This window comes from Coptis chinensis, chromosome 5 (assembly GCF_015680905.1).
Source record: "Coptis chinensis isolate HL-2020 chromosome 5, ASM1568090v1, whole genome shotgun sequence".
In the NCBI taxonomy this organism is placed as follows: Eukaryota; Viridiplantae; Streptophyta; class Magnoliopsida; order Ranunculales; family Ranunculaceae; genus Coptis; species Coptis chinensis.
In genome coordinates, this window is record NC_141460.1 from 81079704 (window position 1) to 81096378 (window position 16675).

General features: G+C 37.5%; 3 protein-coding genes across 4 annotated transcripts; 1 reads left to right on the top strand and 2 right to left on the bottom strand.

The window, feature by feature from the left end:
* On the bottom strand, positions 1-10177 carry LOC147499240 (stress regulated protein). The gene is made up of 7 exons (XM_086561046.1): positions 9670-10177; positions 8677-8895; positions 7979-8065; positions 7286-7432; positions 1683-1709; positions 1204-1299; positions 1-393 (listed from the first exon to the last, which is right to left on the bottom strand). The coding sequence occupies exons 1-7, from the start codon at positions 9913-9915 to the stop codon at positions 193-195; spliced, it is 1023 nt and encodes a 340-aa protein (XP_086417172.1). The 5' UTR covers positions 9916-10177; the 3' UTR covers positions 1-192.
* Positions 10178-10665: 488 nt separating this feature from the next.
* On the top strand, positions 10666-15642 carry LOC147499241 (uncharacterized). Of its 2 annotated transcripts, XM_086561047.1 has the most exons (8): positions 10666-11229; positions 12247-12375; positions 12645-12731; positions 13742-13879; positions 14507-14557; positions 15067-15093; positions 15204-15299; positions 15375-15642. In XM_086561047.1, exons 1-8 carry the CDS (start codon positions 11002-11004, stop codon positions 15573-15575), a joined length of 957 nt encoding a protein of 318 aa, XP_086417173.1. In that variant the 5' UTR covers positions 10666-11001; the 3' UTR covers positions 15576-15642. The 2 variants fall into 2 exon arrangements, with proteins under 2 accessions (XP_086417173.1, XP_086417174.1); XM_086561048.1 differs by lacking the exon at positions 12645-12731 and having other exon boundaries at positions 10672-11229.
* A 345-nt stretch (positions 15643-15987) lies between these two features.
* Positions 15988-16675, bottom strand: LOC147499242 (histone H2AX). Its single transcript, XM_086561049.1, has 2 exons — positions 16401-16675; positions 15988-16323 (listed from the first exon to the last, which is right to left on the bottom strand). Exons 1-2 carry the CDS (start codon positions 16596-16598, stop codon positions 16099-16101), a joined length of 423 nt encoding a protein of 140 aa, XP_086417175.1. The 5' UTR covers positions 16599-16675; the 3' UTR covers positions 15988-16098.

Sequence of the window (16675 nt, forward strand, 5' to 3'; positions counted from 1 at the left end):
TTTTGAATCAAAAGAGAGAGCTTAATGAAATATTTTTCAGATTAATATTCTATGTACAAAGTAAATATATATTCGCTTTCCAGAAGCAACCAGGCATCATTTTAGCACACATGTTGACAAGTGAACCTACTGAAGGTGGCCAAGGACATTATAAGAATCATTGGTTGTGTATCATAGTGTTACCAGCTGCCACTACATGTCAGGATCAGAAATGCTTTCTTCTATAGTGTCGATACAAGAACCAACGGACTTCCCCAAAGACATGGCCTCTGCAAGTTTTGATCTGGCTCCTTCATGACGACGCAAAATTAGGATAGTGTTCAATACAGCCCATCTCACTTGAGAGTCTGCCTTCTTCTGCGTAAAACCCAAGCCTTTGAGCAAGCCGTCCAACTGCACCATTGACAAGGATAAAATATTAGTAAGATTGCCACTTTTGCGTGACGAAACAAATTAAAAATGATGACATAGGTGGAAATGTGGAATATAAACTGAAAGTCACCACTAGGTGATCTCCAAACCTCATCTTCAAGCAAGTAAGCTTTTAACAGAATATCGTTTCTCTTCCCATTATCCGGGTTGGCTATATTCCACAAGCAACATACTGGTATACTAGTAATAAGACTACAATAATCTACAATAATCTATCGAGTTTTTAACTATTTATTACTACGAATTTTCATTTTTTTCCTAAATGATATCGGGACTTTTTTTTCTCGCCTATCAGTATCACCGAACTTCTAATTTCTTACAATTTGGTACATTCACTTAAGTTACTATGGTTATCTAACCCGTCCCAATAGAGTGAATCCATGAATCTGATGATGATTATATATCTTCTTCATTCACCACCACACTTTTTTTTAGATAAAAAAAAAAAAAAAAAAAAAAAAATGGTTGGTGGTGGCGGAGGTAGAGGTGTAGGTGGAGGTGGTGGCAAGAGTAGATGAAGAAAATACACTTAGTTACAAATTATAAAAAAATAATAAATAGGAGTATTTTGGTCAGATAAATATCTAAATGAATAAATTGTAAAAATTGAAAGTTCATAGTACTAAATAGTTAAAAACTCATAATGTAGTGAAGATTATGTAATGTAGTGAAGATTATCAACTGTGTGATGAAAGGTTGAGACCGCACCAGATGTCCAGAATGAGGCACCACACCACAATAGTACACTTTTCATCTAAACTCAGGACCAACCTGATATATATCGGAAAGACCTCCCTCAGCGCAACCAAATAGAAGGTATTCTGTAGCAACACCTGCCAGAGCTATGCACGAGAAGTTGTTTAACATCTGTACAAAAATCATTACTCCAGTAAGTGTCGCGTAGCTGCTGAAGTTTATAAAAGAGGTGACACTAAATGGCTTAAGAGACAATGGTGATGCAGAATACGAGACTATGTTGTACCACACATGCTATAATGGATCTCAGATTAAGGAAAAGAAAATATATGCTGTCAGTGTTTACATATGTTCATTGCATTCCAAACCAAAAGAAGCATTTCAAATTTCAGACATGAAATAACATTTCTAGAACCTGATTTGATCAAAAATATAAGTTTCATGTTTCCTCTAACTTAAGTACTTAACTTCTTTGTTAATGTTACTGACGTATCATGGCTATTTTTAAGTTTCTTCATTTATACCTTGATAGATAGAGAAAGAAGTAGACTAACCTTGGCAGATACTTTTCCAGTATTCACCTGCATGACATGGGAGCATACAGATATGTTAGTAGTGTTATAAAAGTAACTTAGATTATCACTTTGGGAGAAGAATTTTCAGCAAACAACTCAGTTTTTTGTTTCTTAGTTTTTTTCTTAATCCATAAACAGATACATAAATGGCTTATATAGCCTTTAAAGAAGACTCTAGATACTAGAAACCTCATTAACTATATCGCACATTTTAATTAGACTTTTCATTATCCTAGATACAATTAAACTTTCACCAAGACTCTGACTTCTAGAAATTTGGTTTAGTTTTCCAACCATGCCTCCTGTAAACCAAATTTGCTTTTGATTCCCAAACTCTCAAGGTTTTGCTTGAACGCCTGTCCACCAAGTGCTTTCGTAAAGATATCTGCCAGCTGCTCATTTGTCTTGCAATACTCCATACGTATTTCACCTTCGTTCACAAGCTCCCTTAAGAAATGAAACCTAATCCGAATGTGCTTTGTCCTGCCATGAAGAACTGGGTTCTTCGTGACTGAAATTGTAGAGTTGTTATCACAAAATAGAGTTGTTGCATCCTTTTGCTTGTGCTTAAGGCTTTCCAAAATTCCTCTCAACCAAAGGAGTTGACATCCAGCACTAGACGCAGCAATGTATTCAGCTTCCGTAGTAGAAAGCGCTACAACTGGTTGCTTCTTTGAGTTCCATGAGATAACTCCACTTCCAAGATTAAAGGCATAACCTGAAGTGCTCTTGCTATCATCAATGCTTCCTGCCAAGTCACTATCCGTATAGCCAACAAGACTAACCGGAACATTAGCTTGATAGAAGATGCCATAGTCTACGGTCCCTTTAACATATCGCAATATTCTTTTTGCTGCTTCCCAATGATTTGAGTAAGGTTTTTCCATGAATCTGCTCACTATACTTACTGCATACATTATATCAGGTCTTGTGGCCGTCAAGTACATAAGATTTCCCACCAAACTACGGAAACATTGTGGAGTTAACAAGCTTTCCTTCACCATCTTTACTCAATTTCAGACCTGCTACACATGGAGATGAAACTTGATTTGCATTCTCTATCTTAAACTTCTTCAAGACTTCTTTCGCATAACTCTCTTGAGAAATGAAGATACCTTTCTTCAATTGATGAACCTCAATACCAAGAAAGTGATGTAGCTCTCCTAAATCTGTCATCTCAAACTCTTTCATCATGGAAAACTTAAATTCTTTCAACATCTCCATATTATTTCCAGTGAAAATGAGATCATCAACATAAAGACTTACAACAATGAAGCTTCCATCTGATCTTCCTTTTGTGTAGAGAGTATGCTCATAAGGATATTTCTGAAATCCACTCTTCTCAAAGTACGAATTGATCCGACTGTACCAAGCTCTTGGTGATTGTTTAAGCCCATACAACGCTTTCTTCAATTTGTAAACTTTGTCTTCTTCTCCTTTCTTAACAAAATCAGGAGGTTGCTCGAGATACACCTCTTCTTTTAGAACTCCATTTAAGAACGCCGACTTCACATCCATTTGGAATATTTTCCAATTGTTTTGAGCTGCAAGAGAAATCATTAGTCTGACGGTCTCAAGTCTGGAAACAGGAGCAAATACTTCAGTATAATCTTCTCCTTCCTTTTGTTTGTATCCCTTCGCCACAAGCCTTGCAAGAGAAATCATTAGTCTGACGGTCTCAAGTCTGGAAACAGGAGCAAATACTTCAGTATAATCTTCTCCTTCCTTTTGTTTGTATCCCTTCACCACAAGCCTTGCAAGAGAAATCATTAGTCTGACGGTCTCAAGTCCGGAAACAGGAGCAAATACTTCAGTATAATTTTCTCCTTCCTTTTGTTTGTATCCCTTTGCCACAAGCCTTGCCTTGTATTTGTTGATAGAGCCATCTGGATTCTTCTTTATTTTGTATACCCATTTCACTCCAATAGGAATCTTGTGTGGTGGCAGATCTGTGAGCTCCCAAGTGCCATTCTTCTCAATGGATTTTATCTCTTCTATCATTGCTTGCTTCCATGTTTCTTCTTTACTCACGTCATCAAATAAAATTGGATCCTCTCCCACAAAGAAAGCAAAGTAAACAACATCATCTAGTTCAATTTGCTCAGTCGAGTTGTAAAGTTCTCGTATACTTCTCACTTTTCGGGAGGACTTTCATAGTCATCATCTCTTGATGAAGTCGGGGGTGCACTGTCTGTGTGAGAGCCAACTTCTTCACTTTCTAGCATAGGAAAATCAGTTGTACTTGTACCACCATTATAGGCAGAAGTTTCATTGAACCAAACATCCTGGCTGATCACTATTTTCTTTGTTACTGGATTGTACAACTTGTAGGCCTTGCTCCTCTCACTATAGCCAACAAATATACACTTTTCTGCCTTGTCATCGAGCTTGCTCCTTGCTGCATCAAGAATGTGTGCGTAAGCAACACTCCCAAAAATTCATAAGTGTTGAACACTTGGCTTCAGTCCATACCATGCCTCATGAGGTGTGTTGTCCATCAAGCTCTTCATCAGTGATCTGTTTATCAAATAAACAGCACATGAAACAGCTTCAGCCCATAGTACTTTGTCCAACTTCTTCCTACTAAGCATACACCTCACCATGTCCATGATAGTGCGGTTCTTTCTTTCACAAACACCATTCTGTTGTGGTGTATATTGAGCTATCAATTAGTGTCTTATTCCATGATCTCTACAATATATTTCAAATTCAGTCGGAAGATATTCACCACCCCGATCAGTTCTCAACGATTGTATACGCAACCAGAAAAATTTTCAACTTCAGCTTTGAAATCCTTAAAGGCTTGAAAGGCATCTGATTTTTCTTTAAGAAAATAAACCCACACTTTCCTTGAATAATCATCAATGAAGGAGATAAAATATAGATTACCTCCGTGAGCTGTAACTCGCATTGGACCGCACAAATCTGAATGATCAAGTTGTAGTGGCTCCTTTGCTCGCCAAGTGGACTGCGAAGGAAATGGAGATCTATGAAGTTTGCCAGTCTGACAATCTTCACAAACATCATCTATAAGAGAAATTTGAGGCAGTCCTTTGACCATCACCTTCGTTGATAACTGCTTCAAGCTTCCATAGTTCAAGTGCCCAAACCTATCATGCCATAGCTTCGAGTTCCCATTATCAACACTAGTGAAGCAAGACAAATTCGAGGTCTGAAGTTTTAGAGGGAACAAATTATTTTCAGCAACGCCAATCTTTGCAACAAGCTGACTTTTCTTTGACAAGAAACAAGCATTGTCTCGGAAATGGATATCAAATCCTTTCCTTAAAAGATGACCTACACTTAGAAGATTACTTTTTAACCCCGGGACATAGTAAACATCAGCCATCGTCTCGATGCTCCCTGACTTTGCTTTGAAAGCTATTTCACCAACTCCTTCGATTTTGTATGCTTTATTATCACCAATCTTTACTTGGCCACGATCAGATTTTGTTAAGCTTGTAAACAAATTCTTGTTTCCTGTCATATGCTTGCTAGCACCGCTATCAAGATACCACACATCATCCAAGTCATCACCATGACAAGCAAGCAACAAAGTGTCTTGAATACTTCTTTCTTCATGTTTCGTTTCATGTACATAACCTGCCTCATTCTGCTTGTCTTCCTCTTGCTTATACCAACACTCACTGATAGTGTGTCCTGGTTTGTGGCAATGGTAGCATTCAAAGTAGCCACGACCCCTGCCTCTTTGATTTCCACGACCTATACCTCTTTGGAAGAATCTGGAGTTATGATTTTCTTCTCCTTCATCTTGGTTATTGCTTTAACGACCTCTTCCTCTCCCACGAAAATTTGAATCTCGTCCTTTTTAGTTTCGACCTCTTCCACGTCCACGACTATGAGAAGAGCCACGACCTCCCGTGACATTGGATTTGAGAGCCTAATCGGGTTGAGAAGGAGGGGGAGATTAATTCTGACTTCATGGGCCTTCAAAGTACTTTGCAACTCTTCAAGAGAGAGAGTGGACAGATCTCTTGATTCTTCGATAGCAACCACAACATAATCAAACTTCGGGGGCAAACTACGCAGAATTTTTTCAATAACCCTTTCATCTTCTAAGATTTCTCCATTCAATGCCATTTGGTTTACAATTGAAGTTACTTTTGTGAAGTACTCTGCAATACTTTCTTGATCTTTCATTTCTAATTTTTCAAACTCCGATCTTAAGGCTTGAAGTCGAACTTTTTTCACCTTTTCTTCTCCTTTGTATGCTGTTTGGATGACCTCCCAAGCTTGCTTTGCATTTTTGGCTTTGGCAATTCTCTCATACACTGACATTTCGATTGCTTGATACATCTGGAAAAGTGCCTTGCTGTCCTTCTTCCTGTTCTCATTCAAAATGTTTCTTGGTCCTTCCTCCAAATTTGCTTCATTTTCAGGCTCATTGTACCCTACTTCAACAACATTCCACAACTCCATTGATTTTAATAGCACCTTCATATTGTTGCTCCAATAATCATAGTTTTCTCCATTGAAACGGGTAATGAGAGAACCCATGTTTTGTGTTTGCCATCTACACAAGATCGTTTCAGCTCCAATACCACTTTGTTATAAAAGTAACTTAGATTATCACTTTGGGAGAAGAATTTCCATCAAACAACTCAGTTCTTTGTTTCTTAGTTTTCTTCTTAATCCATAAACAGATACATAAATGGCTTATATAGCCTTTAAAGAAGACTCTAGATACTAGAAACCTTGTTAAATATATCACACATTTTAATTAGACTTTTCATTATCCTATATACAATTAAACTTTCACCAAGACTCTTTGACTTCTAGAAATTTGGTTTAGTTTTCCAACAAGTAGCGGTAGCAGTCTGCAATAGGAACTCCACTTCCATTTTAATCGAGTGAGCGGAGCGAACGATTTTGGCAGAAGGGGGGCTATGCGGACAAAAACCAACTTGGTTGGTTTCTATCTGTCTGTCCTCATCTTCTCTCTCATTTTTTTTTCGCCCAAATACCTTTCTCCTTCACCCATCTCTCTCCCCCCCAACTCTCCTCCCCTCTCTCTCCTCCCCACTGCCACGCAGTTCTAGCTCAATCCCCACTGCCACGCAAAGAGTATACTTTTCTTTTTAGTATAAATACATATTAAACGGGGTGAACAGGCACCTACGTTGAACTAAGACTTTCAATCCCACCCCTCACAAGAACATAACATGAAACAAGAGTGAGAGAAACTTGTCAGTCATAGGGGGGGGATTGGGATTGGGATTTACAAACATAAGCAAGAGAGGTCAGCCTCACATCATCATTGGCCAATTGGTATAAGGTCTACAACCTGTAAAACCTAAAATCTCACAGTTTCCAGACGTTCAAGATTTATCTCATTGACAACAGATAATTTCTCTCGAGAGCAACACAGTAGCCCATATGACACTTCCCTTTGTGAAGAAAGAGAAATACACACTTTTAATATTAGGAACAGGATATCTTAAGTAAATAATGACCAAATTACGCACACCAATTTGAAAATACATCACCTCCGTTGAGTATCAGAAGAGCATGTAAAGATGCCCCAAGTGCAAACATATAAAGGCTCAAGCAAATAGGCTTACTTCTTCCAGAAACTCAAAATCCACAAAAGCTGTTCCAGCTTGTACATTGAGGGATCCTTGACTCCTCAAAGCTTCTAAGCTGGATAACGTATATCCCTTGGGAAGAACGCCAAGCAAGTAGGCTATTAAGAAATGACCAGCTTCATGCTGCACAAATTATTTGTAAAAAAATGAATGGTGTAGAAACTCCATGAAGTCAGCAAGGTACAACAGTCATCCAAACGCTAAAGTGCTAAACTTAAAGCAATCTTACTTCCAAAAGTTCATTTTGTAAGGGAACTAAACCTATCAAGAAATTTTAAAACAGTAAGTTAGTGACCTCTTCTGACTAATGACTTAAACAAAGAAAGCTATAAAAAATTCCATTGGTGAGATGATGAATATATGAATGGTGATCCATAAGGTAAGTCTCCTTAGATGTTAAAAAGATTTAATTAGGTGATGACATGGAAGACTCCTCATTCCTTGACATTGAGCTGTCAGCTTTCCCAACAATCTGTTTTCTAAGGAGCTGATACCAAACTGTCGACCAACAGGGAGATGTCCTTATCAAATCTGAATTATAAACGGCACCATATTCGAACACCACTCCAGATATATTGGTTGCAAGAAGGAAAAGTATGAGTATCACTAGAGTCATATACTATATTATTGATGTCAGTATGAGAAAGGAACAGAGAATATTGATCTTACTTGAGTAACTCTGTTATGATACTTCTGACTCAGAGTATGACCGATAGTATCAAGCACCAAACTACTAGCTCCTCCATTGAAACCAATCTATGAAAGTAACAAAACCAACAGTTTGGTAAACCTATGGAATCAACTAAACATATTAATTGCTAACCAAAATTACCAAATATATTAATAAGCTGGCCATCAGAACCTCAAAGCACAGTAAATGGAATAAGACCAGAAATCTCAAACCAATCTCAAAAACAATTTACAGGAGCAGCATGTATTCTTCCATGAGTAAGATACGATGTAGATTAGCACTGATACGTTGCTGTGTCCCGTAAAACTGTGTCGCCAAACCTGCAAAGTTGTTAGGCGTGTGCCTATGCTGTGACCTATATAAGTTATCTAGGATCACTTTTTAGCACACTAGAGATTTTGATTGAAAGCTATTAATCCCAACTTGACATTATGAAGTCGAGTCAAAAGGAAAAGTGATTATAAAAATCTCAGATTGTCTCTAGTATTTTGTTTTATTACCAGTACAGCTGTGATACTGATCCAACTCATGCACTTCAACAGAGTTTCTTTAGAGTAGGCAGCGATGACATGGTACATTGCTTATAGAGAAGTAGATATTTTAGCTATATAAAGAACAACAGGGAGAAAAGTAACATTGGGGATATTAGGAGCAGAGTGACTCAGTAATTGCTTACCAAATCTAATGACCATAGAAACAATGCACCCACAGAAAAATATAGTATTTGTCGTTGATCAAAACCAAACACATTCCATGCAGTAACACCTCCTAAAACAGCAGCTAGCTGAAGATTTCTTTCTATAGACCCCAGGGTCGTGTCCTCTGGTGATAGAATTGATGAAGCTTCAATGCCATTTAGCTTTAGTTCATCCAATGTGTACAACCTTTGTGGTAACTGTACAAAAATGTCATTCATTAACCTTAGTTTCAACATGCATAAGTCATGTCAGGAATCATGATCTGCTATGACGCGACAAATACAATTAAGGCCCTGAATGGCATTAAAAAAATGAAAATGAAGAACCCTAATTTGGAGTAATCTTAGTTTTTACTATTGATTAAAGTTGAAGTCATTCTTTTCAATCTCCACACACATGTACCATGACCTCAAGGCTCAAACAGAACATCTATGTTCAACTTCACATTTTCCTCATGTTGAGCAGATGCACACTGTTTATACTGAAACCAATAAGAACTGAGATATAAGGCACAATGAGTGGCTAATCTTGGCCATCCAAATCAATATTTAAGGTGTTCGATGTCCACTGGGTAGACCAGCTATGACCAAGACCTACCGCGAAGGACATTTCTTTCTGTTGACGACTTGAGATAGGGGAAACAAGTTGTTTGCCCATTCCTTTATCAGTCCTTTTAGATAAATAATATTTCTCGCCCTCTTGGTTCTGGAAGTTTACTAGTCCCGCTTAACTCTATAGCCCTACTCCTGCCTCACTTTCCATTCAATGTTCTTCTCCCTCCCCCACTCAATTCCAACTTAGCTAATAAGAATGTGGCGACCATTAACCACAAACTTCAATTGTGCATACCCATTATATCATGAAAAAACAAACACTCCTAGTCCCTCCTAAACATTAACAAACCCAGGGAAGGAACAAAAAATGAAACACAACTAATCAGAAGATGAAATGGAATAGAAAAATGTGATAACCTGCCTCACTGCGCCAAAACACCGAAGACCACCAGGTTGACCCTGAAGATTCTTGACAAGGGAGAGCGCTTCCCTTTCATTCCCCTTTACCAGCTCTTTATCTACTTGTTCCAGAACACTCAATCGCGAAACGCCCGATGCAGATGTACCCGCAACTCCAGGCTCAGAAGAACATGCAGTTCTAAATGCATGAATCCTCAAACGGGGATGTGGCAACAAGCCACTGTATTGTATCAGCATACCCATGTCATACAACAGCAAAATTTTCAATGATAGAAGAAACCCCCCAAGTCTAGCATTTGTCAGAAAAGGACAGGCAGGCAAACTTATTTATACAATACCCAATTTTTTTTAAGAGATGGACTGGTTGGGTCTTGTTGTGTGTGACTTCAGTTCTACTGAATTCTAAACCACACAAATAAGATAATAAACCAAAAGAGTTTATAACAACATTTAAAATATGCAAAAACTTCACTTTGTATTTCCTAATTAATCTATTATATGTAAAACTTACTTGGATTTCAACTCTGAAGAATCATAATGTTTGTATTGTACTATGTATTTGGCAAATCCAAAAATCTTTTCTCCTTTCCCAGCTTCTTCAGACTCCAGCTACAAAAGTCTGATGGGCATTTGGCAAATCCAATTCATCTTGTTATCTCTGGCTCAAAACCATCTGCTCCTCCACTCAGGCACTCACACTCACTACATAGCACTGTACTTGTACTGAAGCAGTCTTTTACGACACATTATATTCCTAAATCAACAAATTGTGTAAATGATCTATGCAAAAATATAACTAGGCTAGACATTGTTCTATTAAAAACTTGCGTACCAATTTATGTAACAGTTTAAGACGCCAATACTTTTCATGCCCCGTATTATTTTTCTGAAGCTACATTTGTTCACACATATGGACTTGGATATGTACCTTTTCCTTTTTTAGCCAATGAAACGGTAATAACTGTATGGTAGTACTAAAAAGCCACACGTGGAAGTTTTATCTCCAAAAATGTCTATTTCCATACCAAGAATCAACAAACAGCAAAAAAAAAACTTGAAAACGACTGCAAACCGGCCCATTGCTAAATTTAAGGTTTAAGCTCTTTTTACCACTTCCCCTATCTGGGGGTAATTTACACTAGTACTGTTTTTCTTGTATGTTCCACTGTTTTATCCAGTTTAAGTCTATTTATGGTTGACTTTGTGTGGTTTGAGATTGGAAAAGAAGTGGAGTGCTTATTATTGAGCTATCTTCTTTTTTAAAAGTTGAAAACTTTTTTGCATAATAGACTAGTGGTGAGTAAATTTGGTATACTTGAAATTCTAGAAATGGGTTTTGTGATACATCAAAATGGGATGGGTTTGAACTTTAGACAAGAGTTTCAAATGAATACAAGTATGGTTTGTTCGAGTCGTGGAGAAACTTCATTGCGTCGTCGTGTTCTTAGAAAGGTAGACAATGAGTTAGCTAGAGGGAATAGTAAAGGTGCACTTTCACTTGTCAAGCAATTGCAAGGAAAGCCTGGTGGTCTTCGTGGATTTGGAGCTGCAAAGCAGGTTTCTTTCTTTTTTTTTTTTTTTTTGCTTATTTATGTCTCTTTAGTCTCAGGTATGTTTAGTTACTAATATTGGTATTCATTTTAGTATTGCTTTTAGGTGTTTGACTTCGTAGCTCACTTACTTGATTGCTTGATAGTCTGCTAAAGTGGATAAGGAAGTTATAGGCTGTAAACTGATCCCCTTTAATGATATAAAGAAGCTTTAGTTTATCAGTAGCTTTTTAGCACTTCAATACGTCCTATTGTAGTCCGTAGACTTAGCATTTTCTACGAAAATTGAACCTTACACCTCGAACTACCCCAGTATCCCTCACAAAGCCAAACTGCCCTAGATACGAGTACGACTTAGGGGTCGAAAGAGCCTTTGCCTGGGAGTTATTTAAAAGAAATGGTGAGGCTGAAGTCTAAAAAGAAACATTTACATTGCAACAACTCCTGTTTTCTCTTGATTTTAGTCTTGATCTCTAACAACTACAAAGGTTTGATCCCCACTCCGTCGAAAGGTTTATAGGACTTGAAAGTGTTTCAAATACTTGATTCTTCAGAATGCCGTAGAATTCATATATTAGCTGCTAGTCATCAGCATATCTCTTTAAGCTCTTTGTTTAATTGTACCATCTCTGGACTTTAGTTATTAAAGTCCTTATTTGACACGAAGAGCTCCTATTTAGGCTGGGTGGAGATGGGAACCATAAGGGTTTCAATGACATTGTTTAGCTAAAATGGCTGGCTTTCTCTCGTAATAAACTATGGTCACAGACAGACTTTTGTTCATCTGTCCTGAACTGTATAGCTTTGCATTACGAATTTGCAGTTTTCCAGAACCCTTGAGTGCCTTTCATATAAAGGAACTCTTGAACTTTTTATAGTTAGATTGAGCCTATGCCTCATGTTTATTGGTTATGTTCTCATATTTGTTAATTTTCTTCACATGTGTAATTCATGTCATTTTGTTCAGGGTCAAGAATAGTGAAAAGCTTCATCATTTACAATCCTTGCTAAATCCCTGGTGTAGGTACCTTATAGACAATACACCTTGGATGGACTAGATCTGAATGAAATGGATGTAATATCTTTTCAAACCTTGGTGGATTCCATACTGGATTCAGTGGAAAGAAGTCTTCAGTTTTCTGCATTTGACATGGTATGTTCTTTATTTTGCGTTCAAACATGGCTCTGTTATGTACCAAATACCAAGTAGTAACTAGTAAGTAATAATGAAGCTCTGGATAAGCATTGGGTTTAGTTACTGTCTCATTGTCATATCACCTTACTGCAACTCTGCAAGTAGATTTGGTTTCTCACCTTGGACTTATTGCACATGTGTGTTTGTCTGTGTGTGTTTCACAATGATGTTTCTACAAAATTTTATTTACTGCAAATAGACACATCACTAAGTTCGCCTCTTCATAGGTCCCTTCTGCTGAACAAATGGAGAGTTTGATGCTTGACAAAACAGATCCTTCTCCTTCTGAAGATTTTCATAATATGTGCAAACAAGTAAGCAAATTTTAACTTTATTTCTTCCTCATCCACCTCAAGTAGAAAATCTAGTTCTTCATAAACTCAACAGTTCATTCAGACTCTCTTGGGGATATCACGCAGATACCATCTGCCATAATTAACAAGTCTGAGGTAGGACAATTATCTTCAGACTCTTTCCTCTATACTCCTGTCGCTCTTCTCCAGAGGAGCAGACCGCAGTCTTGTTTACCCCTCCTGTGTTTTGGCCACGTCTGGAAGTACTTATAAAAATGAGTAATAGACTTTATTGCAGTGGTGCACACATGCACGCACACACACTTTTTTTTTTTTTTTTTGCTAAGTGAGCTGAGAATTGTATTAAGTAGAGGAAAAAAGGGGGAAGGAAATTACAAAAAGTGAAGGTGTAAAAGAAAGAAAAAAGAAAACCAGAATCACAGAGTGATACTGTCTTAGGCATTAGTACTCTGTTGCATGGGTATGCCCTAATTTCCTCTGTATCGCGTACCCGTGTCCTGCGGACATGGGTACGGACACGGACACCCGGACACAAGCAAAACAGACCCTAATTCTCAGATCTCGCCGTGTCCAAATCGTCGTACCCGTGTCCAAACCAGACACTCCGTCCTGTACCCATGCAACACAGCATTAGTACTTGAAGAAGTGAATTGCAACCCTAGTAGGTAGGCCTCCAACACAACACTTCTTCAAGTACCTCACCCATTCAGTCAAATCTAAAGTAAGTACTTGTGCAAGCCTCCCATTTATATAACCATGGAGGCTTGCCATGATACAGAAAACGGGACTCAGAAGACATAGTTGTTGCTTTTTTTGCCGCTTGATCTGCCGAGAAGTGGTATATGTACATGACTTATAATATCCTTGTACAAGTTGTATTAATTTTCTTGGGAGCTGGTCCACTGTCATCATGCAAACCTGATTTGCAGCTTTCTGGATCTTGGACATAGACAAACTTGTTAATGTATTTATGTCTTTCCGGCTATCATTAGTATTTATTCTTTGTGCAGCATGAAGCAGGTCATTTCCTGGTTGCATACTTGCTTGGAGTTCTTCCAAAAGGATATGTAATACCTGATGTGGAAGATATGGAGGACGAGTTAATCGGTGGAAGAGTAGATTGCATCGGATTTGATTTTCTTAACAGTGTAAGCTTATTGTTGTAGTTATTAATTTTTCTTACATCAACAATCAATAACCTGTTTCTAGAGACGATGATAAATTCTGCTTAAGCAATAAAATGAAACGATGTTATCCTATGATTTTCTAGTCTTCTTTAGTTAGAATGTATCTCTGAAACATCCTTCTGATCTATTATTGATTTCTACGCTTTATGAATTAAGTAGAACAAAACTATAGTAGTTGATGCTCTTCTTGGCATAATGAGTATAAAGCCAATTACAGCCATTTAGTAAAGCAGCGCAAGCAAGCAGAACTGTCTATGTCATGAAAGTGATTTATGGTGAAAAAAGTAGAAAAATTAATGTTCCGGGTCAGGTCATTCTCTCACTGAGACGAATTCTGTGATGGTTGTCGTTTTTGTGAACTAGTTAGTTAATTCATCGGATTGCTATAATGAACAATGTCTTATTTGACTATATATGTCTATGACATGAATACTTCAGAAAGTTGTATGATTATGAATCTTCTTTGCTCAAAAAAATTCAATGTGTTCTTAATTTTGGTACAGTTGTTTTCTATTACAATTCAAACCCAATTTTTGTTTGATATTGTTAAGTGTTACTATAAACCTTCTGACTCGTCGTAACGTGCAGGTTAGTACTAAAACCTTTCCGAAAGTCAAGGCTGGAAAAGTATGTGCCACGGTGAGGCTTCTCTTCATTCTTTCTTATTTGATGAAAGTTTTGATGGCACTGACCTATCAAAACAATTAGATAGTACAAATGCATAGTGGTGAAGAGTTACCATTTCTCTTGCCTACTTACATCATAACATGACATCAGGTGAAATTTTTAGGATTCAATAAATAGATGGAAAAGGGAGCTCAATAACAACCACAAATTCGCCTTCCGCATGCCATGTTGGTGTTAGACAAGCAACTTCTGAGTTACTCTTTGCTGTTAAACCCTTGCCCCTCTTTGTCACCTAGAAACTGTTATAGTTTGTGTTTTTTCCTAATTCACTAGCATCATTACCGCCAAGCTAATCCTTTCTTTGTAAAAATCTTTCAAAATGCATATATTGTGGTGATAATATTGTAAGAAATATGCTAAGATGGTCAGCAATAATTATGACTGAGTGAGATTGTTTTGACCAATTATTACTGTATCTTTGACGCCATCTCAAGTCTGAATGATACATGTATGACATGCAGGTTAATAGAGCAAAAGTATCATCAAAGGTTAGATGTCATGTCAATTTTCATCTTATTAGTTTTCTTTTAGATTTTCAAATATCCTTTGGAAAGTTGCTATATATTTAACCATGATATCTGTTGGTGTATTCCTGCAGAATTTGAATAGGTTTTCTTGCGTAGCGCTGGCAGGTCTGGCAGCAGAATGTATTGTATTTGGATACTCTGAGGGGAGTTTCTGTGATGTTGAAAAGGTCAGATTATACAATTGAGTAATCATAATCTCCATGTGTAATTGGAAACTTGACTCTCATTTTTTCATCAAACAGTTGGACGAATTACTTAAATGGCTGGGTTACACAGATAAAGAAGCAAAGTCACTGGTGAGATGGGCTGCGCTGAATGATGCTCTAATATTGAGTCGACACTGTGATGTCCGAGCAAAACTAGCGGACGCCATGTCTTCAGGGTGGTCCATTGGATACTGTATTGACGCAATAGAGAATGCTTTAGTTGGAAAAGAAATATGATTATATTCCACAAACAACCAATTTTGTTAGTCAGTGATGGTATTTAGTTAATCAGTGTTATCATGCATCGTCATATACTTGCACTAGGGTAATTGTAGCCATGAGCATATCATAATACCTCTCTGCCCAACACCGCATCAGTGGTGGTTAGCAATGTCCATGATTTCTTCCAACTACTAATAACATCAATTACCTTTCCATTAGCAGGTATGGTAGTAATTTCTAGTTAAAAGTTGTGAAATGGACTATGAAGGAGATAAGATCTACAAATACCATTATAGCTAAGAAGCACTAAATTTCTTATGAATGATTGCAATCACTGTTTCATCGCATTTTAATTTTTTCAACAAAACCACATCAGATGATATTCAAGAAATTTGACTGTACTGACGTTGTTTCAAAAACCACAAGATGCAAATTGTTTTTCATTCATTGATGGTGATAGCCACAACAACCCATTTACATTACACATCTTCCAATTCAACATTAAAAACAGACTAATCAAAACAAAAAGCAATTTAATCTAAAACTCCTGAGAAGCAGACCCAATCTCAGCTCCCTTTCCTTTACCAACTTTTTTAGGCAACAAATTTGAATGAATATTAGGCAACACCCCTCCATTGGCAATTGTCACAGCCCCCAACAACTTACTCAACTCCTCATCATTCCTCACTGCCAATTGAATATGCCTTGGCACTATCCTATTCTTCTTATTATCTCGTGCCGCATTTCCAGCCAACTCCAATACCTACACATAAAAAAAAATCATAAAAATCAAATCTTTATCATCACCCATTACTTAAAATCAATTTTTGAGAAATTTACCTCAGCTGCAAGGTATTCTAGAACGGCGGAGAGATAAACAGGAGCACCAGCACCAACACGCTCAGCATACTTTCCAGCTTTAAGAAACCTAGCAATTCTACCAACGGGGAATTGAAGACCTGCTTTTGAAGATCTTGATACTGATTTTGATGACTTTGGCTTTCCTCTACCTCCTTTTGTTGTCTCTTTCGTACTCATTTTTTTACTTCAATTTAGAAACCCTAACCCTAATTTTGTTGATGAAATGAGGATTGGGGATTTTTTTTTATTATGTG

What these genes read in the sequence shown, in the direction of transcription:
- LOC147499240 (XM_086561046.1), bottom strand. Translation starts at nt 9,915, where the DNA reads ATGGGTATGCTGATACAATACAGTGGCTTGTTGCCACATCCCCGTTTG. An exon ending in GTTTTGGCGCAGTGAGGCAG is followed by an intron (nt 8,896 to 9,669) that starts GTTATCACATTT and finishes ATTTTTGTACAG; the next exon opens with TTACCACAAAGGTTGTACAC. An exon ending in CTGGAAAAGTATCTGCCAAG is followed by an intron (nt 1,300 to 1,682) that starts GTTAGTCTACTT and finishes ATTTTTGTACAG; the next exon opens with ATGTTAAACAACTTCTCGTG.
- LOC147499242 (XM_086561049.1), bottom strand. Translation starts at nt 16,598, where the DNA reads ATGAGTACGAAAGAGACAACAAAAGGAGGTAGAGGAAAGCCAAAGTCA. An exon ending in TAGAATACCTTGCAGCTGAG is followed by an intron (nt 16,324 to 16,400) that starts GTAAATTTCTCA and finishes TTTTATGTGTAG; the next exon opens with GTATTGGAGTTGGCTGGAAA.
- LOC147499241 (XM_086561047.1), top strand. Translation starts at nt 11,002, where the DNA reads ATGGGTTTTGTGATACATCAAAATGGGATGGGTTTGAACTTTAGACAA. An exon ending in AGTTTTCTGCATTTGACATG is followed by an intron (nt 12,376 to 12,644) that starts GTATGTTCTTTA and finishes GCCTCTTCATAG; the next exon opens with GTCCCTTCTGCTGAACAAAT. An exon ending in GATTTGATTTTCTTAACAGT is followed by an intron (nt 13,880 to 14,506) that starts GTAAGCTTATTG and finishes CGTAACGTGCAG; the next exon opens with GTTAGTACTAAAACCTTTCC.